The sequence below is a fragment of the Trichoplax adhaerens genome, genomic scaffold, assembly GCF_000150275.1.
Source record: "Trichoplax adhaerens TRIADscaffold_27 genomic scaffold, whole genome shotgun sequence".
Classification (NCBI taxonomy): domain Eukaryota; kingdom Metazoa; phylum Placozoa; class Uniplacotomia; order Trichoplacea; family Trichoplacidae; genus Trichoplax; species Trichoplax adhaerens.
Genome location: NW_002060968.1, coordinates 752298 through 777887, shown reverse-complemented (window position 1 = coordinate 777887; position 25590 = coordinate 752298). Strand labels below are relative to the sequence as shown.

Here is a 25590-nt window from a genome sequence, read left to right as displayed (position 1 = left end):
TTTCTAGCCAATTAGGGCCTTGAAAATAGAGTGGAATATTCTGTCATGTTAATACTGATACCTAATTCTCTACGTTTGGATTGTAATCTTGACTTATGTTAGTACCAATTTAATAGATTAAACAAAAAATCGAAATACCTATTAAATTAGATTCTGATTAACGCAAAATTTTGTTAGCTTCCTTATAACTTGATCGCATAATTCGAGTGGAAGGAGATAATATAGTACAGTTCGATTTTGATCACTACTTTTCTTTTGGTTTGGTATACATCAAGAAGGATTTACAGTTTTATAGATTAACTTTTCTGTCTATTATGCAATAGTATAACGAAAATATTCAATTTATTTTGATGCAAAGACATGTCCTTCTCTGCTGCTAATAGTGATATAGATTCAAATTTAAAAGTCGTGCTTTAAGAAAATTGTTTTACTTCGAGTATTCCAGTGGTACTGTGTAATGTTCTTGCAGGAAGAGATGCTTTATTACTGATCGGTTTCTAAGTGACAATTATTATTATATTAAGACAACTGTATTGCTAGTGGTGTGTTAAAGTATGCTGGAAGGAAAATTCTTTATTGATAACATATCATCAAAATTTTAGTAAGTGAAACCTAACGTTTCATAACTGTCAGCTGATTGAATGACGAAACTAAGCAGAACTCGAAATATTGCAAACTGTGATAAAATCCAATCACGAAAATTCCAAAGTTGTAGAAAATTTGAACTTTATTAGATCTGATACATAGACTGGCTACACACAGCTCTACTCTAGCCAAATACACCTATTCAAGGACTTCTAGAAAGAACGAACTGAATAGGCTAAAGTTGCCTGCTTATGATCATCTTGTAGCAGTCACAGCCACAATCAGCATAGCAACATTCTACCTTAATTTACACATAGTCAAATTATTATTAGTGACAACATTTTACAGCCAACCATCATTAATCCGATATGCAAAAAACTACAGTATTTCCAAAGATATTATTCTTAGCAGTCAAAGTACGGTAAACTAAGCATATCCTAATTTAGGAGTTACAGTTCTATTTTTACCTCTAGCCTTAATAGTAACTCAACACCTTACTATATATTTGCATGTGTGCTATAACATAAAATCTACCATTACAGTCTATAGTAGCGAGCTTTTAAATACGTCTTAAGATAAATATAGAAAGTTACGCTTCCGTAAATCTTACTAACATCGCTAAAAGTCTATAATTACTATACTAAGTTTCGTTACACAAACATATTCAGTACTAATCCTTGCCAAATTAATTACAAAAATTCAAAGCTGTATCATTAAATTTAGATCTCAAGTTAATAGTTTCCCTCCGGAAATAGTGTTATAATTGTCGCCCGTGATATATAATAGGTTACAGCCGATGTCCGAAGTTGGCCAATACAAGTTACGTTTATTAACTTCTATCTAAAATAAAATTAGAACTACTATTAGCGAAGTAACAGGTTATATATTACTGATACTCTATATACTGCTAATGCTCTCCACAATCGATTTCTCGAGAACTTCACTACTTAGAGAGTATCACTAGAATCCTTTTAAAAAACCTCACTGCACGATGTGCACAGTCATAAGTAAGTAGCTTTCCGGCTGCTGGCTGATTAGAGATAAGTCAGATCAGCTGACTGGATATAGTTCACTACGATAACAAGTACCAATACAGTTATCTTATCTTGTGTAGTATAGGAGGATGATATCCATGCGTATTCATAACAGTTAAAAGTTAGAGTATACAACATATACTGTAGATAATACCAAAATACAGCAAATAGTTTTTTTACAATCCATTTCAAATTAATATCAACCTCAGTACTGTCACAAAAGCAAATTTTTATGACAAGTAAATTATTTCCGTGTTATATTCAATTTATAATGTTATGTTAGCGATGCTTACGGTCTCCTTAACTGTAACTTTGTTGCTTAACAATTGATGAGTTAGCTTTAATTAACCATTATAAATTTAGAATTACGTAGACTTAAAAATTAATTACCAACCAGTTTAGACAGATTGTATTTATAATTTCGAATGATTTGTAGGTCAAAAGTTAGTACTTGTAAATTCAGATGAAATATTATAGTGGGATAGCCTAGTGTACCTTTGTTAATTACTATTAGGAATTTATTAGTGTACTACTTAAACAGCGAATTTAATAGGGTTAGATTGCGCATAATCTGTATAAATGCAGATTCTAAAGTAAAGCGAGCTAAACCTGATTTATAGCTATCTAGGAATATCAACCCAATGGCATTCTAATTTACAATAACGCAAATTTGAAACAAGCTCCAGAACTTATTACAAGTTAGGATTATTCCTAGCTCGTAACAGTGGCACAAACAAAAATTTATCGAAATTTCATAATTTTAATTCGTTGAAAATCTTTAACGGTAACTTGTTTCTTTGAAATTCGGTTATAAAATGAGTCATAATTTCCGATGCACCCATCGATAATCATATCTGTATGACAATATAGTAGCAACTTGTAATAATTATAACAATTTGGTTAATGCTAAACAGCAAACATCCTAACCGAAATATTCTTCTTTAAACCTTGGTTAAACTTCTGCTATTTTTCAATTATATGCTGTGACATTGTTATATACTGTATTAGAGTAGAAATATCTATCTTAGGACAATCCTGTTAGCCTATCCTTATTTAGTTAACTTCTAATTTGGAGATACTGTGTTTTAATATAGCGCTGACTTTTTATCACAGTGACACATATACACATACTGAAATTAATAGTTATAACGGAGAATGCAAATTATCTACTTACAGTTCCAATCATTGTGATTGTAACTTACTCATGGTAGATTGTAAATTATCGTGGAAATGTTCCGTGATAGGACATATCGTAATCTGACTATTCTGTATTAGTCATCAGATGTCTATGTACGTAAATACTGTCGTCTGCATTAAGGGAGCAGTAGCTAAAATTAATATCTAATTCAGTAAATGATTCCAAAGTTAATCGTACTAACTATGACTCATGAACTATTGAGGAATAATATATAAATGCAGTATATCGTGTAATAAAGTGGATTCTCAAACTTAGTGTTTAACGTAAAATACGAGGCGTCTAAGTCTTTATGTAGTCTGCTAGTAGAGCAAAAGTGTTTGTGATAGTGGAGATATCGTTCCTTGATACGTGGTTCAAGGAATTGACTTATTGATCGTAAATTACGTTATCTTGTTGCAAAGCTGTTTTGTGACATATGCGCTTTATATATTTTTCTCTGTGTGTTATATTACGGCCATACTGACGGGATCTGTGGCGTAAATTATACAAATGCGAACTAAAATTACTTTCCACAGTACATAAGTGATTTACGATATGGAAACTCAGAAGAAAAGATAAATTATGAATCATTAACGGTATCTCTTCAAAACATTATTTTGGCTATTTCAGAGCTCACTTATCCATCCAGTTATGCTTATACTATTAGACAGATATTATTGACTCTATTTACGAAACTTTATATACTTGCGATATTAATGTTTAAACAGTTGATGCACCATTTAATAGTTCTATACAGTAATCATAGATCTTTAATTACTCCTACACGAATAAGATGCCATTGAATAGTAAGCTGTATTAATGAAACGTTAAGGGAGAGATCAGGTGTATTAATTAATTGCCATGGTTACAGTCCAAAGTATCACTTACATAATATTAATCTAAGAGAAATTGTATAAACGAACTTCCGATATTTGAAACTACTTCAAATATGTACTACCAGGCATGCTAAAATAAATGTTACCTATTTTTAGACGTGGATCCTAACATTTTTTCTCCGCTGATAAATATTTCAAATGCAATTCTATAGACAACAGTAATCTCTATTCATAAAATACACGAATTTTAAGACAAGAGTAAAAACAAAGGTTTTGGATAAAAACATGCTATCTAAATTAAAGATTAAATAATATTGTAGTGTATCGTATAGGTAACTTCATAACTACTATGTATGTATATGAGTAGATAAAGTAGTTTTACTTAGTGGATTTTTATTGAAATCCCATTTACGAACGATGAAATATTCATAGTATATAACAGCTTATTACTTGTCCTTTATGAAATTATATTTTAAGCAGAATATAAAATAAATCGAGTCTAGTATGAAAATTAGTGGAATTCTAGATATCTCTGGGCACTTCCACACATTTGAGGTAATTTTTAATACGATACGATTGCAGTAGCTTCTCCATAAATTAAAGTAGGTCTTTACTTTACTGAAAATGATAGTAAAACATCTTAGACACAGTTATAGAGTAATGAAGACCTATCAATTTGAAATCTGCTAGATCGTAGCAATACTCTATTAGTTCGTAATCAATGCATTCACATTTTATTGCTATATTTACAAAGCATTTTATAGCTTAATAATATGTAACTTACTGGAAATTATCAAAATTTCCAATTATACTGATTAATCTAATCTAATCGACGCCTTGATATTGGTTGTAGCCACTTATGTCCCGATAAAATGAATTATTTTTTCTGCAATTAATTACCCAATCTTCAAATTTCACAGCTATTATACTTAACTCCAATTACTACCTCAAAATAGACAACATGGTTTCGGTATTTTATATTTTATTAGTAATACAAGAAATTTGTACTGTGCGGTACGTCAATAATTCAGTATATGTACTTATTAAATGTTATAAGAATTTAAGCCGAAATAACCAAAAATTTAAGATCAAGAAGTAATAAAACTTTTAGTTCGTCGCGTTGATATAAGTCAATTTAAGACAGAAATGACGTAAACCGATATCTTTTGCATACGTAATTTAAATGTTGAATGATCTCAATAGCGCCGACAGTAAGCCATCTGAGATAGATAGTAGACATTGCAATCTATCCGAGATGGGCTAGGCGATAGTAATTGTCCCAAATAGCGATATCTTGATTTGAGAGCTATACTGAAAGCAATTCGAGAGCTTACATGACTACGACAACCTGCTACCTACGTTTACTCGATAATATTATATTGCTCACGCATTCCAATAATCATCATTCCTCTTCGTAAAAAAAATCGTCAATAAAATGGCGTTAGCCAATTTCAATTGCACAAATAATTTTATATATATATACACGGACATCGGATATTGGCTGTATCGTTAATTATATAAATGTATGCTTTAACAGGTAAGCGTCGATCTTGAAGGATTTATTCGATAATAAACTAATCTGTTTTCACGTTAAAAATTTGTTTTACTGATTTTCTTATGATAGGATCGCACTTAATTCTTGCTAAATCAGGCAAAGCTTTACTTCTTACGTCAGAACTACTTAGTGAATTGAACAAGAATTTTTACCTTACTACCATAATGATAGAAAGTTGTAACTATTTCAAATGTTAATGAGCACTTAAAGATTCAGTAGTTAATACTTTACAAAGAGAATTCGTCAATTGTTATTATAGATCATATTAAATATTCATTGACCTAGAACTAAATTTAGTAAAGGTACTTTATTTCTACCTTTGTGAGCGGTGTGGATTAATAGAAAATTAAATAGCTAATTTTACCACAGAGTACGTGTCAATTTTAAATTAGCAGTTTGTATCACTAATTAAGACAGTACAGCCATTATAATTGTATACCGTTCCTTCTATGTTATTTATCATTAGAGAAAATTATCACAAAATAAGCATTTTATGCTATTATCATATTCATTGACTAGGTAATTCAAAAAGCAATTCATATAAGTAAATATTAACGTATTAAAAAAGTAATGGTATCGGCTACAATATGTAGTTAACTACTAATATTACTCATGAGCGTGGGACAATCTCTTTTTTCTCCGCAATTTACTTGTTCTAAAAGACTAGAAGAAGATTTTATTTCTATGCCAGTTTATGATCAATTCATCTACCTGGTATCTATTTTTAGTGTTTGAATTGTATTCGATCTAAAATTGTGTATGAACTTTAATTTATAGGCATAAAGCATACAATAAAGGTATCCTCGTCTTAGGAATTGATAATAAAATAGTTCTCATAGGATATGACAGAGATTTTAGTACGGGCTAAATAGCTAATATCAGAAGTATAAAATTAAAAGCATTGAGTTATGAAATCATACCAGCATCCATGATAGTAAATACATAAGCCTTAAACAATCGTGAAGCCTTTTGCCGATAACATTCCTTCAGAAGAAACAACACAAAAAAAATATAGTCATGAAATTCAACTGATATTTATTTACCTTGAATTACTAGCATTAGCAGGGCATTTAACAACTCATTTTAAACGTTTTCAAATTTTATGTTCAAATTTACAATTTTTAGATATTTTAAGAAATATTCAAAATATTTCTTTAGTTTTCATATTAAACAGCTGACATTGCCTATATAAGAGAATATCGAAAAATCACGATTTAAATAAGACATTAATTAAAAGGGATATTAGAAAGAATTAATTCATTTAAGACAGTCTATCAGTGAAATGTTAATAACAAGATCTATAGCTGTAATAATTAATATTAAAAGAAGACTTATGACCCAAGCTACAATATTCTATAAAACTTTAAAATTAGTGGCTTTATTATTTACTTTGTTTTCAATTCTTAATTAATAGCACTGTCTTTTATACGTATTCAATCCTTACTTTGTATTTACAATCTATATTCTTTTCGGTCTGCAATATATAAATCACATGATCGATCTTATTAGTAGGACATTTAGTTGTTCTACCACTAATGAACGTTACTATCTGTGTAAACTATTGTTCTTGTTATACTCTATTAAGGAATTATTGAATCAAATCATCTTAAATTAGCTTTCTGATCATATTGAAGAGAATATTATTAAACTAAATTACAAAATACCGTAAAAACTTTTTTATTACTGCGTACTTTTAACTTTTATAGTTTACTGTTAATGAATTTTAGTTAATATTTAATATTTATTATATGATAGAATTTTTAAAATTTCAAAGCATTTCTCAAAAGCATTTAATAAAATATAATTATTAATCTATCCTTTCCCATCCTTCAGTTTCGGCAATACCGTGGATATCAAAGATTCAAATTTATTCGCTCATTTATGTTCAGTTAAGTAAACAAACTGGTTAATTACGGGCAGACTTGAGCAAAGTCGTCAAATCATCTAATTATCGTTGGCCTAATTATATCCCTCAGAACATTGAGAGAAATCAACAACATGAAAAGTCAATCGATTATACCTAATGTGCTTTCAATTAATTCTTCTTCCTCCAAGATAGCTCAAGAAAAAATCCACCTTCAAGAAATATCAAATAATGCACAGCAAACAGAACCAGAAACCGATAAAAAATTCTTACGCCAGCAAATTTCTAGAGGTTGGAACATACAAAGATACAACCTATTACCTGATATTAGAGAGCAGGGAAGAGGGCGAGCGCTATCCGATGTTTCTTTACTTCTTCGTCATACACTAAATAATAGCCATTCCACTTTATCAAGTAATATATTTGAAGACAGTGGAGAAAGCTTTAATAGAAATTATTCGAACAGATCAAAAACTTTTAGTAGATCCGACGATAAATCGTTGTTATCTCTTCAAAATTCAAATAGAACTGATCAAACACTTACAACGCTAACTGTACCAACAATTTCGATCAATTTAAAGGAGAAAAAAGCATTACCACCGATCAATTTAGAAGGTAGCGATAATCGACCACGTTTTATGACTGTTTTAGATAGTGCTCCACCTCCAGCAGCAGTTTTGACTATGAGTGCTTCAGAAATAATTCCATGTACAGAGGACCCAAGAGATACCGAAGAATTTCTCTAGTAAATTACAGGACTTGTAATTATTGTTAAACGAAACGAGCTATATTCAATAACAATATATGTAATCTATGCGTATTACTCTAATTCTGGCTACAAAACTTTACTTTGTAAATTTTCCTCTATTAAGACTTTTAAAAGTGATAATCTTGACTCCCGTTTGTGAATACACACATGTATCCTACAAATTATACAAACATAAAGACCTATTGAGCTTTACTTTAATTGCAATAGAAGATACTAGGAGGCCATAATAAATGTTATACCTTACTATTAGAAACATGACAGCTAAAAAGATGGCATTTTATCGTATACTGTATTACTTACTTAATGTTGATCGGTTTATATTTCTGTTTCGTTATTCAATGCTAAAATGATCTACACGTTTATGATTATTTAGTATTTTGAAACGTGACGCAGCTATATGAAAACGTCAGTTATACCGAGAAATTTTAACATTTTATAATTGGTCAGAATTTATTCTTTACATAATTTATAATCTTATCAAAATATGCTTGTTTTTCTGTTGAAAAGTAATTTCTTGTTCTAAAATGAATTAGAACGCCACTTTCTCAAAATATTAACGAGAAATAACTCTTAATTATGTTTAATGTATGTATTATAATCTGATTCTTCTTCACGTTATATAAGAATTGAATAACGTTTCAAAATGGCATTTGAAGCCATAAAGCTTGATTAAGAAAACTATTTATCTTCAAAATGTAGAGTCTTTGCATTTTAAACTGTACATATATCAACACAAATCCATTTAAGCCATCAATAAAAATTTTGGCATTACGTTACGTTAATATTCGCCAATAAACTGATTCTAAATATTAAATGGATCAAGTACATATCACTAATTTTTCAAATTTTGGTTAACTAATGATGCCAATAAATGGTAAACTATTAAATTTTATTGATGTAAAGATTCGTTAATCGAAGCACTGTATTATTATTACTGACAGATGCTTAAACAAGAAGAAATATTCTGTGTATTTAATATCCTAGTATAGTACTATAAAGTGTACAGCAAATAATCATTCTTTATGTTATTGATTATTACTTCTAACTTAACATTGGTAAATTATATTACTTTGGAATAGAGTAAATTTATTACGATTTACTTTAAGAAGATGAGATAACTATTTCACTGGCAAACCAACTGTTAATTTTAATTCAATTAATCACTTTTTCCAATGCTTTTTTCATTTCTATATTCTCGCTTATACGGCTTAAATTTTCATAATTGAAGAGTTTAAAATAAACGCACAGGATAATACCATTAATAATTTAAATTTTCTTGCTGTAAAGTGCACCTTAATAATTTCTATTATTGCTATCGTCAACTAAAAAGCATAAAACCGCATAAATGTGCTCTTTATCTCGTAAATTTAGTCTTTTTGCTATGATTTAATCTTCTGGATAGGAACTAAAACTAGAGCCACCTCATCTTATTAACTATTGGTATAGAAATTATCTTACCGTTTAATTTTATACTTATCCATCTATACTACCACGATGGATTTCTTAAGTATTTATCAGTAACTGTGAAATAGGATTGCTGTTTTGATATCTTTGGCAATCAGTGCCAATTTAATCGGATTGAAGTAAGCTAGGTCTTATAACGTCTAAAAACAGATTCATTTTACGACGTTTGAAACTGTTTATTCAATATCGTTAATTTTCAAATCATACAAGAATCATTTTATAAGTATTTTATCCTGCCTTATTTGCTATAGTAAAACGATACTACAGCAGATGAAGCTTTAAGGTATATTTATCTAAATAGAAGTAAAATCCAATCAACTACAGCTCTACTAATGCATTACTTCAATAAATATGGGAAATAGTTAGCAATAGATCAATGTATTAGGCCTCTAGATATGTAATAAGCCTAAGTCAAGATTAAGGAGATTAAAAAATTTACAATGCTACTATATCCAAGTTAGATTTACTCTCTTAAACATTTCCATGATAGAACCACTATATCTATGGAGAGAATTAATCTTTCATTTTCAGTCGATTTAACGACTCATTTATAGTTAATTGACTTTACAAATGTATCATTTTCGAACGTACATTTTGACTGCTAAGTAAATTTTTATATTTAACAATCTAATGATGCGTGATCGATAAGAATACTTGAGTTGAATATCCACTAGTACTCCATTTAATTCTAAGGTATGGATATGGTTTACATTCAATTTCACATGATCATATCATTACGCGTATATAATTATTTTCCTTTACAAATTTTAGTCTTCCACTAGAGCTGCTTTAATGACCATAATCACCCCTAAAAACCTCCAACCCGGTAAGTTAGTAAGAAAATTTAAGAAATTCGGTGATTAATTAATTAACTGATATCATTAACCAGGGAATGGGAAGGAGTTCCGTCTACGCATGCTCGTTCCGATTCCAGCATAGAAGTACTGTAATGTACGCTTATAGACAAAGAACGCTAATACGCAAACTCCGTCTGTATCATGGCAACCTTTCAAAGTTAATGCCGCATTCTGGTACAACCACTGTATGGAAGCACCACAGATTCTAATGATTATTATAACGGGTAAAGTCAATTATAATTATTAATAGAGGCAGCAGTATTCTTGCAATGATAGAGGTTGTCATCTTTTATTAACATTTTGTGGATATTGACAGAATTCAAAACCTCATCATGGGTTATCATGTCCTTGATTAATGAAATTTGTTAGGTACATTAGCCAATCTATTCACTTCAAAACAGCTTGAACAAGTAATCTGCAACACAACGTCTTTGGAATTAGGTAGGTTAGTAAAATTGTTGTATATATATTTCGGGCCATTTTATCAGCCTTTAAACCAACGTCTTAATATTCGTTATATAAGTTTGTTGTCTTGTTATTCTCTAAAATACGCGTAGAAAATAATGTAATTCGCTTGTGGTTTATGTAGAATGGCTTTTTAGTAATAAACTTAACATTGCTATCGTTTGATAATAGTCTCTTAGAATTAAACGATAACTTATTTTTCTATGATATGACATTATCTTCATGAAAGTTTGTATACTTTTGGAACCCCATCTAAGAAATGCAAAATACCGTAATGCTTTATGTAGCTAAATTATTATGAAATTGATTCATATTTCAGTAAAATCTGGGTTTGTAACTAGCTAGTTATTAAGGACTGCTAATGATGAGGGAATAGTCAACATTAGGTGTTGCATAGTAGGCACGGCGCTATAAAATACATGTCGGGCAGTAAACTTTTATCATTTTCGATTTTGTGTTGTTTATAGTGGTAATCATCAAGCACGTTCATTGGTTATAAATGCGGGTTAAAACTCAAAAATTTTGCCTGTGTTTCTTAGATTTTGTACGAATACCTTCTTCTAAATATCATAAAATTAGGATTATCAAACGCTATCCCTATTCCTTTCATTAAGTATAGAGCTTTTTCAATGATGTGTCTGTAATAGCCATGTTTTTATTACCCAACCGTTTATTTAGCATGAGTATCAGGACGTCACTCGCAGTACAATTTCTGAAACGATAGACATTTGAATATTATTTCAATCATGTCGTAGTATCCATTAAGTAGTTTTCCCATTAAAGACATAGAAATACCCATTAAATTATTAGTTAATCTAATGTGTCTCTAATGACATAAATTACTAACACGATTTTTCATTACAATACGAAAGCTTGGGTGATGATTTAAACTTATCGTATATAACGTAAAACATGTACTAAAAGTTTTATTTCTGCATTAATTAAAATAGTATGGAAAACTTTAAAGTACCCAGGGAAAGACCGAGACTATTATCTCCTATTATTGATGAGATAGGGAACTTTGACCATGGAGAAGATAGAGTTGAAGATAAAGAAAAGCAATCTATTAAACGTCTTCAAAATATATTAGACCAGGTATAAGAACTTTAACATTTTATTTTATGAGTGGTACTTTAGGTATTAAAGTCATTTATTTTACATTCAATATAATCTGCTTAATCAGTAACTTTTATGACAATGCATCATTGCCGCTTCATTAAATATAGGAATTAGAAAAAGTCAAGAACACGTCGAACTCTGATCACCAATCTAGAAAAGTAAGTAATAGGAAACGTACTTGATGAAATGAGTCTTATTTCGAACAATAAGTTTGCTTTAATAGGATATGCTTGTTACAGATATGTAAAATAAATACTTTTGAAAGGATCATACAGATTGCAGCAAATTTTATATCATAAAATTTGACAGTACTTTTAACCGATCCGTCTACTGATATTTTAGAAGAGGTTTTTGGTACATAAGCAAGTTCTAGGACACCTACTTGAACATGTTACATCCTATAAAGATATCCTTGCTATTATTAAGGTGCTGTAAAAGCGTTAGATAACAAAATGACACCTTTTAAAAGCTGGTAGAAGTATTTTAAAATTTACATGGCATTAACTTGGCTATTTAAAAATATAGGCCCAATACGAAAATGTCATCGATCATTTAGAACAAGAAAAGGAAGAGGCCATACTATCTGCGTCTAAACTAAAGTCTTTAACTTACACTCAGGCTACTCTAGGGTAATAATTTCAATTTTCTAATTCAGAGATTTTAAGATTGTGATCTGAGCAGTTTTAAAAAATATATTATTATTTCTTTATTCGAATGTTTGATCCAATGTTTTTATCAATTAAGAAATTATTATAAACGTGAAGCAGAATTAAAGAAAAAACTAGATTATATCGAGGCTGACAACAAACGGTATCATAGTGCATCGATATTATTTCCGTAATTTTTTACTAATTGTTTATAATAAATTAATCATTTTCATCGCTCCTACCAACTTAAAACATAGGCTAAGAGCTGCGATGGAGGAAGAAACGTAATCAGCAACTAATTGTTTTGAAATTTGATCACTACGCTTTCGTATTGCTAATTGCATATAGTAATTTCATGATTTTACCTATATTCCTAGAAAAAAGAGGAATGATATCATCCGTAAAGACCGAGGTATATCAATTATTAGTTTACAAAACAAATAGTATTTCTTTTATAATCCAAAACAACGAGCCAAAAATTGCAGTAGTATTTTAATTTCTAAGCAAATACCTAGAAATGCTAGTGATAAATGGTTACTGAGATTTTATTTTATTTCAGAAATGAGGACAATTAATAAGAAAGTAGTTACCAAGCTTGAAAAAAATTTTTTGGGATATGCTCCAGGAATATCGAAAAAGGACGTTGATAATGTTAAAGCATTACGGCAGGAAGTAAATATTCAACTAAGACAATATGGTTACATCATTGCATTTATTCGCTACATTTAATTTGGTAATCTGTGTGCTATAGTTAGATAAATGCGAATCGGATATTCAAGAAATAAAAGATACAGAAAATATAAAGTAAGAAATATTTAAAATTGCTGCAATTTATTCTCTCCATCAATAAGTTGATAAAACTTGTATCTAAAACTTTTAAACATTATTTCACAAATTCATATGATAGATTTGCTTCTAAAGAAATTCAAGCAACCCTGAAGAAGCAGTGGGCGACTAAGGAGGTACAATTACGCCTAAGTAATCCATGCATTGATGAAATCATATTAATTGTGTGAATTGGAGAAAAGCATAGCAACAGTAACTCATATGATCTTTTAAAATATTTTATTGTCTGTGGGATATAACCTGGTTCATAACATAGGATAATTATCGAGGCATTGTCGATGATCATCAGCAATTAGCCATTAAGGGGCATATGTATAAAGTAGCGAGTGAGGTAAAAGATGAAATTTTATGCCTGCATATTATTCGTAAATATTCGTCATATAAGCCCATTTTATTAGAAATTACTACTTTTAAACCACCATTGATTTATCTAAACATTTTATCGTTCTGATACTTATTTGTAATCAAGGCTTTGCAGACTTGTTTATTACAAAGTGGTTCCAATGAGTCTTTAATTGATTTTGAGTCTACTTTAAAAGTTCTCAAAAACGTTATAGGTACGTTAGGTTTTTTTATCATTAAATCCTAACTTTAAATCCAGAATGCCTGGTCACTATATCACAATGTTCATTTCATATCTATAATTATATGTTTTCGAACATTCTAACAATGTATGGTAAAGCTTATGACATCTGCAGAAGTTACATGAGCTAAAGACTAATATTATCGCAGTAGTACGACTATTTTGTTAAAATGATGCGGTATGGTTGTAAAACTTTAATAAATTAACCATGTTAGAATCTTATCACGGAACTTATGATCTGCAAATGGCCAAAAGTAATTTATTTGATGAGGACGTAAGTTTCATTGTTTACTTATTCATTATTAAAATTGTTTAACTACAGTGATGTCAATATAAAGTTGAAATATGGAATTTATATTTATCCATGGTATTAGAATGATCCTTCCGCAGTTTAAGCATGTAACATGTAATTGCTTCGGAATATAGTTACGAGAGTTTAAGTTGTTTAACCTTATAACATCATTTAGGATCCTACAAAGGAAAAAGAAGCTGAAATTATTTTGGAATATATTGAAGCCTTTAATGTGGTATGTAATTCCCTGTTATCACAGTAGCCTTAGGAAGTTCGGCTACACCACTAATCATTAACGAAAATAATAATGTAATGCCTTATATTTCATACAATTTCACAATTATTATTTTTTTAGCTATTTCAGGATAAGCATTATGAACAGGCCGCTATCCATGCTGCTAATTCTCCAAGGGTTAGTGTCTAATTTCTATCATGTATGAAGTAGATAATAACGCTAACAATTAGAAAGTGTAATAAATTGTTTTAAATTTTGATCAGGGAGTTCTAAGGACGACGCAAACTTTGAATCGATTTAAAGAAGCGAAAAAACAAGCAAGTTGCAGGTAAGCTAATATCTTTATAATAAGCACTCAGGTAAATTACATTTCACAGCATACTTCCAAGGGATTGTATCTCTCAATGTAATATCAATCAGCAAGAGCAGTACAATGTTTATGTAGATTTCCCTAAAGATAATCTGCAATAATTGGCTGTAATAGTTTAATGTAAACGGCCTTTTCTAACAATTAAAATGCATATGTTATTTTGATATTATACTGTAGATCACCCTTGCTAGCATATTGCGAAGCGATTATGTCTTCTGCGGAAGCGGTTAGCCACAGACCAACTGTAAATGATTCCATCGAGTACATCAACTGTGCTTTAACTGAAGGTCCATATCTTTATTCGCGTGGATTCTTAAATAGTTGTGATATATGATATCGTCTGTTTACTTGAGTAGTTGCAATGCACTAGCAGTTCTTCAACTGACGAGAGTTAAGATGAGCTGATGAAATTGCAAAAGTAGAGTTTCATTGCATCTCCTATCTTGAAGTCATTTCTGATCCTTTATCAATCATGTTATAGGAAGAGATGATCTTGTTGTCCACTGGATTGCCCAAGGACAGGTACTAGTATCATCTTTGGTACTCATTCGTAATTAATAAATATGAAATTTTTATTTCTCATCCAAGAAAATATGTTGCGCTAAATTGTCAAATACTATATATAGCTATTAGCAAAAAAGTAATGCTGAGAAATGATAGTAAGGGCTTGATTTTTTAATATTGATTCCATCAATAGTTGACTCTAAGCGAAGTCATGGGAGATATCATCTTAAGCTTCTCTAATAATGAAACCGATCTTAAGTAAGTATTTAGCGATATTTCAAATACTACAAATAGCGATTTTGTTAATAGGGCTATTCATCCGTTTAGAAAATATACCATGTATGTGACACTGGCTCAAAGTATTTATTCACAATGTGAATGTCACAAAAAAGTTACTCACTGCTACCATAAGCGTGGCCTATATCAGAATCTACTTGCATATTGTCAAGAAGTTAATTATACAATTAAAGGTAAAGCAAAAAATTTATAAATTTTACCCGTTCATATTGTATGCTCTTTGGATTTCAATTGCTATAATAACCTAGAAATTCTTTATTGATACAATGAACTGAAATACAGCTTTACCATCGAGTCTATTTGTAACCACCATGATAAAAATATACGAGATTATTTAACCATTGTCAATAACTTCAAGCTGAAACATTAAATTACAGACTTTACGCAATTGTTATCCGAATTTCCTGTATTCGAAGTTAGTAAATTATTATGCCGAAGAGAATCAAATAGCTTTGCTCCACTTTCAGTACATCAGGTATTTTCTTATTCATGATAGAGAAAATCATGCTACACTACTCTTAGATGTCAGCATGCTTACTAATATAATTATTCTCCTACTGTCCGTGATTGATAATACTGTAGGTTGTTAATTTATTGCATGACTTAAATAAATGGGATGTTATTGAAAATCTGCTGCAAGTAAGTATACAAAATTAAATTTTTGAGGAAATGAACATAGAATGAATTGATTTGTTAGCTTTACTGCTTAAATAACATAGCTTTAACTTTTACTAATTTTCATCTTACTAGTTCATCTACGATGAGACAAATTCGAATTTATTACCTCTCGTAATTCAAGAGATATCGTAAGTCTTGTAATTGCCAGTTATGATAACAAAGTAATAGCATTAAATCTGTGTTTCCCGATTAACACAATTGAATGGTTTGTGATAAAAATATCACAGTGTAACCCAACGGCAGTGGCAACAAGTTATACATATCGCAGCAAACTTAGGACTACATGAAATTGTACGTAGACCATAAACAAATAGAAATTGCTTCGTTGAATAAAGTTCTGCATCATAATTAGCTACAATCGCCAAACCAATTCGAATTAGTATCTAACAAAATATCCAGTAATTTGTTTACATATGTTTATGTTTACCTTTAGGCACTTGAACTACACGCAGCAGTATTGACACGTCTGACCTTAAATAGCCTCAATCAATAATCGTGCGAACGTTCACCATTTATAAATACTTAGAGTAAATCTATAATCTGTGCTTAATAATCTATAAATCTTGTTACTTTAAAAGCAGTAAATACAAATACAGAAATTATTTAATGTGCGGTCTAATCTTCATATTTCATTACTTAAAATATAAATGAGATTATACTCTACGGTACTTTTTAAAGCACATGATATAAAGAGAACTATTTTATAATGCTGATTCTGGATTAAATCATGTATAGGCCAGATTGTTGATAATAACTTTTATATTGTGTTATAGCTGCTTGCGATGTTCTTGGAACAACCATATTTAAAGCATTAATAAAATGCTGACGACAAACACGTTCACATTCGATGTTTTCTTGCAAAGCTGCAAAGGCAGCTTCCTGACACAGCAAGGCCACCTAGTTCAATTAACGCATGAAAACAATAAATTTCGATATCACTACTAGTGCTTAAAATTAAGAATATCCAAACCTCTGCGCCAGAAAATCCTTCAGTTTTAAGGGTTAAATATTCTATGTCAACATCATCATTAACTGGAATTCTACGAAATTGAATCTAAAAAATAATAAAGTTACTCATTGTGGTGGCAATAATTATTCTTATCCGAAATGTAGTAGTTAAGACTGACTTTTAAAATTTCATGCCTGGTTTCACTATCAGGCAAAGGGACATACAATATACGATCAATACGACCGGGTCTCAGTAAAGCCTGTCGGTTAGAGTGAAAGCTAGTTGAGTACATCAGTATTAATTATAGAGTGCAAAACATCACTACATATATCACCTTGTCTATCATCTCAGGTCGATTTGTAGCTGCTACTATCGTTACATCTTCCAACTGTTCAATTCCATCCAGCTCAGTTAATAACTGTGTAAGCACACGATCGCCAACTCCTGCTCCATCACTTGAATTGAAACGATGACGTCGATTATATTAATTGACTACACATTTTACAATATCTTATATTTGTCCTAGAAGATACCTTCCGCGTTGAGCAGCCAAGGCATCAATTTCATCGAAAAATATGATTGAGGGGGATGCGGCCCGAGCTTTACGAAATAGCTGCAAGAATTTATTAGATAAATGACTATTATCCGTCAGCAAATTAAAAGAATGCTACTATTTGACTGTGAATAAAGATCGAATGTGCCTATCATAATATTTTCCATAACTGCTAAATAGCTGATTTCAATATAGTAATTAAAATGGTCATTCGCAATAATATTGCTGTAACTACGAATATTTACTTCTCTAACGGCTTTTTCAGATTCACCAACCCACTTATTGAATAACTCAGGCCCCTAAATATTTGTATTCAATACATTCGCATATCAAACGAGTACTATACTATAATGTATTGAAATCTTATGATTTGACCTTGACAGCTAAAAAGTTTAAACCACTTTCTGTTGCTAAGGCTTTAGCTATCATTGTTTTACTGCATCCTGGTGGACCGTACAGTAAAATCCCTTTAGGGGGTTTAACACCTAACCGCCTAAAAGTCTATCATGGAGGGAAGCACATTTTATATAATACTATTTATTAGAATACGTTCTAACGCTTTGGTATCTGCATAAAAAATACTTGCTTATACCGACCGAAGGATGTTTAATTGGCCATTCTACGGATTCTTTGAGGCGTTGCTTTATCTCTTGCTGACCACCAATATCAGTCCACAGAACCTGTAGAGTCAAATACACAAAATCATGATCCATAGTGTCGATCCTACCATCAGATAAAATGACTTATAATTATTATTGTGAAATGTGATAACCACCTTTGGTACTTCAACAGCAACTTCTCTCATAGCACTAGGTTTGATCTTAGTTATTGCAGAAAGAAAATCGGAAGGCTGTAAACTAATTCTTAGTTCTCCTTCAAAATCTTTTAGCTGCTGATAAAGTATTACCGTTTTGAGGATTAGTGGCAGGGTTGCAATAATGATTAAACCGAAATTCAACTATAAAATCTCAATTATCGGCAAAGCCCTTGCTTACCAAGCTGGTATTCCTCTTCATTGATAGCACTGCAGCTACAATTCAATCATACAAGCACGCTTTTACATCTTAAGGGTATTTAAAAGAGTCACGTCATCAGTTTGCACATTCACTGATTTTCACCTTCCTTGCAAAGAGACAGCATATCCGCACCAACGAAACCATGAGTAGAGTCAGCGATGCTGATATTACATAATTAGGAGGGTGTAAGTGAATGAAGTCAGATTTACTACCAATAGCAATAAGAAAATGGTAATATGCAATCAACTATCAAGCCTATTCGACATTGATCACCTTGTCAAGGTTTGATCCGACAGTGTATGTTGGACATTGGCCAATATTTTTTGCAATATCTAGAATTCAGATCTAGCTATTAGTTAAGTATAAAAATTAACAATTTTGCTTTAATTGAAGATGCTCTCAACTATACCTCTTTTCTGTCATCAATACTAGGTATACTAATTTCGATCTCTCTGTCAAAACGACCAGGTCTTCTTAATGCTGTATCAATTGCATCGATTCTGTTAGTACTAGCGATGACAACAACGCGTTCTGAACCACTTGACTTTTTCGAAGTACAGAAGGATATGAATATTAAGCATGTTAGGAGAGTATTAAGAATAATTTTAGTCCGATTTATAACGTCACTAACACTTTGATCTGCGTTGCATGTTTAATCAAAAATCTCTGGTTCAAAAGTTTACCTTTGAAATTCGATCTAGTAGGCTAGCAAAGGTAGCTACAATTCTTTTTTCAACTTCATTTTGGGTATAGCTTCTCTTTGGACATATGGTATCCAATTCGTCGACAATAATAATACTTGGTGCTCTATTTCGAAATGGCCATGAAACAGCAGTAATCAATGCCCTTTAATTATTATAACGCTATCATGTCAACGTTTACCTGTGTACAGCGTCATCAAATATTCTTCTCAGCTTAGCTTCACTTTCTCCATACAGCCTAAAGGTTACAAGTAACATATTTAAAATAAGCCATATTCTACCATTGAATATTACAGTTATTTTGTGCAATACGATCTTCATCTTGCACCTGCTAAAAATCTCAGGACCATTAATATGAAAGGATGTTTTTCCGCTTTCATTAGCGGCAGCTTCGGCAACAAGAGTCTTACCAACACCAGATGGCCCATGCAATAAAATTCCATTCATAATACCTACAGAAGTATCAAAAATATTTTTTCATATTACCTACGGTATCATAAAAAGCTGTCATAAATTTACCTAAGCTGCTGCCATGATCGCCAGAAATTGTCGTAAAATCCATAATTTCTTTAATCATTCGGATTTGTTTCTTCAAACCGCCGACTTCATTAAAAGTTACCAATTTATCGGTCTAGCAAGTAATAAAATGAAATAATAATAAGGAAACAAGAGCAAAACAGGATTAGGCATCATTGGCTCGTCTATCCGCTTTATCGAATTACCTGACAGCTCATATCAGTCATTCCAATAAGCCGCAATTGTGTATGCTCGATCTTTATAACGTATAAGAAATGGTCCATTGCATCATATTTTGTCACCGCATCTCCATTTACCACAGTTAACTTAGAATTCTGGATTACAGACGGTTCTAATAATTGCGAATTGTTAATTAGATAAGTTATAAAGATAGCCAAGTAAATGGAAATGATAAAGTCAAATGAATATATGGTATTGTGGAGCAATTTCCGTTGTCCACCTTTCTTGCCTTCTTTCACCGATACAGTTATATTCGATATTTTCGTGTTTACTAAATCTATAGTATAAAGTAAGTAAGTAAATACTTGTTCGTATATCTTGGGGTGTTTGCACCCAAATGTATAGTAAAACCTATAAAAGATTATCATGAAAAGGCAAGCAATTTTTAAAAGCTGAAATGGTACTGTAACTAGAACTAGAAAAAATAATGATATAACCTAAGTCAGTTGCCTGCTCTCGTAACTGAATGCGGCCGTGAATGCCTTGAAGGTACGAAACTTCATACTGGTAACTTTTACCATTTAACCAAATATGGAATCGATTACCAGGAAGAAAATACTTGCCGTCTTTAAGTGAGATAAAATGGGCAGTTCAAGTGTAATAAAATGTCCATAATGATATCCCCCAAATTTCTATATTTTAGACTAGTAAATATTTTTACCTAAATGTTGTTTGGTATCGCCGTATAACAAAGATTGGCTATTTAGGATATCATCATGATCAAATCTGTATGATAAGTAGCCAATACATATATATTTATATAAGAAATGAATATTCGTAGTTGTTGAAAAATTTTTATCATATTAATTTAATAAGCAACGAAATCTTTCAAGTACGTAAGTGAAATAAACTCACATCGGCTTAATTGCAATTTCTGACGCGTAAATAACAGATTTTGCGGCAGGCTTTAAGCATGCCAATTCTTGAATCTGTAACTAAAGTGGAAATGATTATTTCTGATATGCAATACAAAGCCAGTATGAGCTAACAACAGATTTTCTGAGCACTTATATTATCTATTTTACGTTGATACTTACGACACACTGGCCAATTTAAGCTATAAACAAGTTGTACTCTAAGTATAGCATACTGATTCATTATAATGATATACCCCGTATACCTTCATGCTGCTCATCATTTCTGGATGGATTGCTATGCCTACAATGGAATACAAATAATTTTGTTAGTAATATGTACGTAAGATGTTGTCCTAATTTTTTACTTTAAAGAGGAACAACATGCCCAACTCTATCAAAAATTGTAACGTTTGATCAGCAAAATACGATCTACAATCGCTTTTATTGAATGGCATTCATTCAGCGTCCATGTCTACAATTTATTTCAGTAAGAATTCTCTCCCTATCACACTCACAATCTGGCGGAATGGATTCCGAGGGCCAAGCAATACCAACGGACACATTCTAAATATACCAGAGAGTGCAAGATATATTAGTTAAAATGCAATGAATGAAATAGGAACATCATGCATGTGACTGCAATACTATAGTATCACAGCTGCAATAGAATACTGCTTAATAGCAATAACATTATAGTGAAATAAACTACAACATTTACATCAGTATTACAGCGGGCCTGGATAACAACTGGTCCAGCTAGAACGAGTTTACAAATTTTCATTGTAGCAGGGTTGACATATATTGCATCGGATCGAATAGAAGAGGGAATTTCTAAGCGATCTATTGAGAGTGGAAAAGAATTGAAATAAACAATCGCATCGCAGCTTCTCACGCTCGTAACCATTTCAGCTGAGACAAGCAACAATCATGAGCCGGCGACGGCTACATTCAAATCCATTGGTAAAGTAGATCAAGCAAGCCAAGAATGACTGATGACTTATATCAAGCAATTACCTTGTTGCTTGATTAGAGTTACTTTAGCATAGAATTGCTGTCGATAGCAAAAGCCGCAACCTAAAGAGTAACCATCAAGCAACTCCTCGACCACTTTTTGCCTACCCATGGTTTGGCATGCCTTGTTGAAAGCTACCATCGACTTATTTGGAATAAGGAGGTCATCATCAACGCTATTCCAAGTTGTATAATCTCTCTTTTTACCAGCAGGTGATTTACTAGTAGTCTTAGCATTCATGATGAACATCAATCAACTTGAATAGTCTCTTCTAAACCGTAATCTTGAGCTGAATTGATTGCGAACTAGCAATTAGCTTTCTTTGCGGCATTTTAGTCTTGGCAGCGGCCTTGTCGATTGCTTCACCTCAGGCTCATACAGTACAGTATCATTACAGTACTAACTTCTTGTACTGTACACTGTACACTGTACAGTACGGTACAATACCGTACAGTGTACAGTCACTCGATACAGGATACAGTACTGTACTCTGTATACTATACGTTGTAGTATTGCGAGACTCTAGAATTGCAGCGGGAAATGAATCATCCATTTTTGGTAATAAAACTAGACTGTGATCATGTGGAACTGTATCGATACTTTACACTCAATCTTACATCATACCAGAGCAATGACCAAATAAATAGCAAAACTAATGTCACCAGTCCTTGCCTAGAATGCTGCTCAGTGCTCAGTAGCAGACCATCCGTCGTTCGTTATCCGTTACAATCCAAAAAAGTCAGAAGCCAGAACAATGACCATATGAATAACAAAATTAATGTCACCAGTTCTTGCCTAGAATGCTGCTTAGTAGTAGACCATCCGTCTTTCCTATCAGTACACCTGTCCAAGGTTTATATGAATAGCAAAATTAATGTCACCAGTTCTTGCCTAGAATGCTGCTTAGTAGCAGACCATCCGTCTTTCCTATCAGTACACCTGTCCAAGGTTTATATGAATAGCAAAATTAATGTCATCAGTTCTTGCCTAGAATGCTGCTTAGTAGCAGACCATCCGTCTTTCCTATCAGTTACATTCGAAGAAAGTCCGAAGCCAGAACAATGATCAAATGAATAGCAAAACTAATGTCACCAGTCCTGGCCTAGAATGCTGCTCAGTAGCAGACCATCCGTCGTTCGTTATCAGTTACAATCGAAGAAAGTCCGAAGCCGTAACAAAGACTATATGAATAGCAAAATTAATGTCACCAGTTCTTGACTAGAATGCTACTTAGTAGCAGACCATCCGTCTTTCATGTCAGTGTCACGGTACGCCGTTACTAATTAAGTAACTGTAAATTAATGAATGCTTATGAATAGATAAGATAAGGTTATGTGCTATGTTTTAATGCGCTTGTAGCTGATAATAGGATGGTAGAAATGAGATAAAAATAGAAGTTGTTAGCAGTTAATTTACTGTAGGTTTATAAGGTATGTTAATCTCTAAAAATTGAGCTGTATATGGATGAAGGTTAAGCGTCTTAACACCTGATAGCTTGTAGCTATCTAAGTCTGAGAATATCGACATGTACATTTAGTAATGGTATTATACTAATTAATGTAACTTGTAAAGCGTGAATTCTCACTCGTTAATATTGGAATTCACTGTAGAAACCTATTTAAGCGCGTGTGTTTGTAGAATAAAAAAAGTAATTGCTCAAGAAACGGCAAGACTCATATCATGAAGAATAGTGTAATAATTAGTCAGTTGTCTGTGGAGATCAGCCGAGAAATCGAGATCTCAAATACTTCTCTCATAGAAACTGAAAGTACTGGGAGAAATAGCCCAAGTTTTAAGTAACTACACTAGAGTTCTTGACTTTCCTTTGCCACAAGTGAGGGTTGTGACAGTCAGTTACAATCGAAGAAATTCCGAAGCCAGAACATGAGAACAATAACCAAATGAATAGCAAAACTAATGTCACCAGTCCTGGCCTAGAATGCTGCTCACTACACTGGGCACGGCAATTAGTGATTAATGTAGGTAGTTAGCACATCTTTGGTATTACCATATTTAGTGTGGATCGTTTAGCACATTTTTGGTAATACCATATTTAATGTGGGTAACACTAATTAGGAACCCACACTATTCGTTTATCCACACTAATTGCAGTAGGTAGTGTAGCAGACCATCCATCTTTCAAGTCAGTTACAATCGAAGAAATTCCGAAGCCAGAACAATAACCAAATGAATAGCAAAACTAATGTCACTAGTCCTTGCCTAGAATGCTGCTCAAATGCAGACCATCCGTCTTTCCCATCAGTTACAATCGCAGTAAGTCCGAAGCCAGAACGGTACCTAACTACGGATGCAGCATTGACGAACGATAAGAATGCCATGGCAATGGAACGGTAAGCCCGTGAGTTGGTAGGCAACTCTTTTCTCGTCCACTTATCCGCCGCCTCTTACCTACAATCCATCGCTCCAACATCGGAAGAAAGATGGCGTTATTCATGCAAGCACCGGAAGGTAAGACCAACTATTATCGTGATATCCATGTGTCATCATCATTTTACTGACCATGGGTCAAGCAAGTGCTGAAAGTGCAGTAAGATGAGTATGTTGACAAGTTGCAGTAGTGTCGAAGTAATATACAATCAGCTTTTCGTATTTCATCTAGGATTTCATCTGGCCATTCAAACGGCTAATATATTACCATCCAATTTCCTGCAACTATTGGTAAGTTACTAGCATGTGGAAAGGTTACCTTGATTCCAATAGCGATCGATCTTTCCGCGTTTTGTCGTAAATATTATTAAAATGAATATAGCAGCTTAGCTACCAAGAAAGCAATCGAGACAGTTCTAATCGGATATGAATGTTATTTCCTTGTCAATATAGTGTGATGATATTATCCTGTTTCTTAGTGGGAAGATTGGCCTATGTTCCATCAGTCGATATACAAAGGTACAGATTTAGACCAGATTATTAAACTCTTCCTCGCTTCTACACTATGTTTTAAGGTGCGAGCGTAAAGCATCATAAAGTACAAAACTGGTCATCCTAGCAGAATAGGCGTATGGATACAACTTTGCATCGCGTCAGTCAGACGATACGTAGAGTCATTTTAATACTTCATGGGCTTTCAGATAGCATTTACCGGCAAACCTTGTAATTGCTAGGAATTCATCTTGATGTCGAAGGTTTAGTGTCGTTTGTAATAATAATACAGTCCAATACCGCATAGAGTATTGACAGTAAACTATTCTACCCTTCCAGCAGGAACGCAATCTTGATATGGCCGATGAGCTATACCGCCATATAAGCGATATTGTTGTTTGCTTATTTACAATACAAATATGGATGCCTGTCCTCTCTACAATCTTTTTGCCCTTCTAAAATAGACTTCATGCTTAATTCAAATACCTTCTCAAAGACTGCTCAGCAAAGACACAGGATACTGCATTACAGGATGTGAAAAGGGATATTATACTTTTGTTAATAGATTCAAAAAAAGTGTTAATGTTTACCCTCTGTAGTATGAATTGATGATGAAATATCAATGACATAGACTTTGAAGCTTAATTTTAGTATTACAACGTGTTTACCTTGGTTGAGCTAAAGGTAGA

The 25590-nt window shown here is 32.2% G+C and overlaps 3 protein-coding genes across 3 annotated transcripts; 2 read left to right on the top strand and 1 right to left on the bottom strand.

Moving 5' to 3' along the window:
• Nucleotides 1-7185: 7185 nt before the first annotated feature.
• On the top strand, nucleotides 7186-7797 carry TRIADDRAFT_61747 (uncharacterized protein; the record flags this gene model as incomplete). The annotated part of the gene is made up of 1 exon (XM_002117687.1): nucleotides 7186-7797. The coding sequence occupies one exon, from the start codon at nucleotides 7186-7188 to the stop codon at nucleotides 7795-7797; it is 612 nt and encodes a 203-aa protein (XP_002117723.1).
• A 3760-nt stretch (nucleotides 7798-11557) lies between these two features.
• On the top strand, nucleotides 11558-16483 carry TRIADDRAFT_61746 (uncharacterized protein; the record flags this gene model as incomplete). The annotated part of the gene is made up of 22 exons (XM_002117686.1): nucleotides 11558-11701; nucleotides 11833-11883; nucleotides 12068-12151; nucleotides 12251-12354; nucleotides 12750-12784; nucleotides 12932-13044; nucleotides 13124-13176; nucleotides 13280-13334; nucleotides 13475-13549; nucleotides 13688-13775; nucleotides 14017-14075; nucleotides 14269-14328; nucleotides 14449-14505; nucleotides 14592-14656; nucleotides 14876-14985; nucleotides 15180-15220; nucleotides 15396-15460; nucleotides 15497-15672; nucleotides 15877-15974; nucleotides 16082-16138; nucleotides 16250-16305; nucleotides 16405-16483. The coding sequence occupies 22 exons, from the start codon at nucleotides 11558-11560 to the stop codon at nucleotides 16481-16483; spliced, it is 1725 nt and encodes a 574-aa protein (XP_002117722.1).
• Nucleotides 16484-16897: 414 nt separating this feature from the next.
• TRIADDRAFT_61745 (uncharacterized protein) lies at nucleotides 16898-22261 on the bottom strand (the record flags this gene model as incomplete). Its single annotated transcript, XM_002117658.1, has 20 exons — nucleotides 16898-17074; nucleotides 17148-17231; nucleotides 17305-17385; nucleotides 17461-17581; nucleotides 17660-17739; nucleotides 17925-17978; nucleotides 18055-18180; nucleotides 18276-18359; nucleotides 18455-18571; nucleotides 19105-19239; nucleotides 19379-19541; nucleotides 19578-19634; nucleotides 19725-19848; nucleotides 19916-20027; nucleotides 20119-20264; nucleotides 20590-20718; nucleotides 20814-20878; nucleotides 21008-21087; nucleotides 21273-21310; nucleotides 22024-22261. 20 exons carry the CDS (start codon nucleotides 22259-22261, stop codon nucleotides 16898-16900), a joined length of 2211 nt encoding a protein of 736 aa, XP_002117694.1.
• Between the last annotated feature and the right edge of the window lie 3329 nt (nucleotides 22262-25590).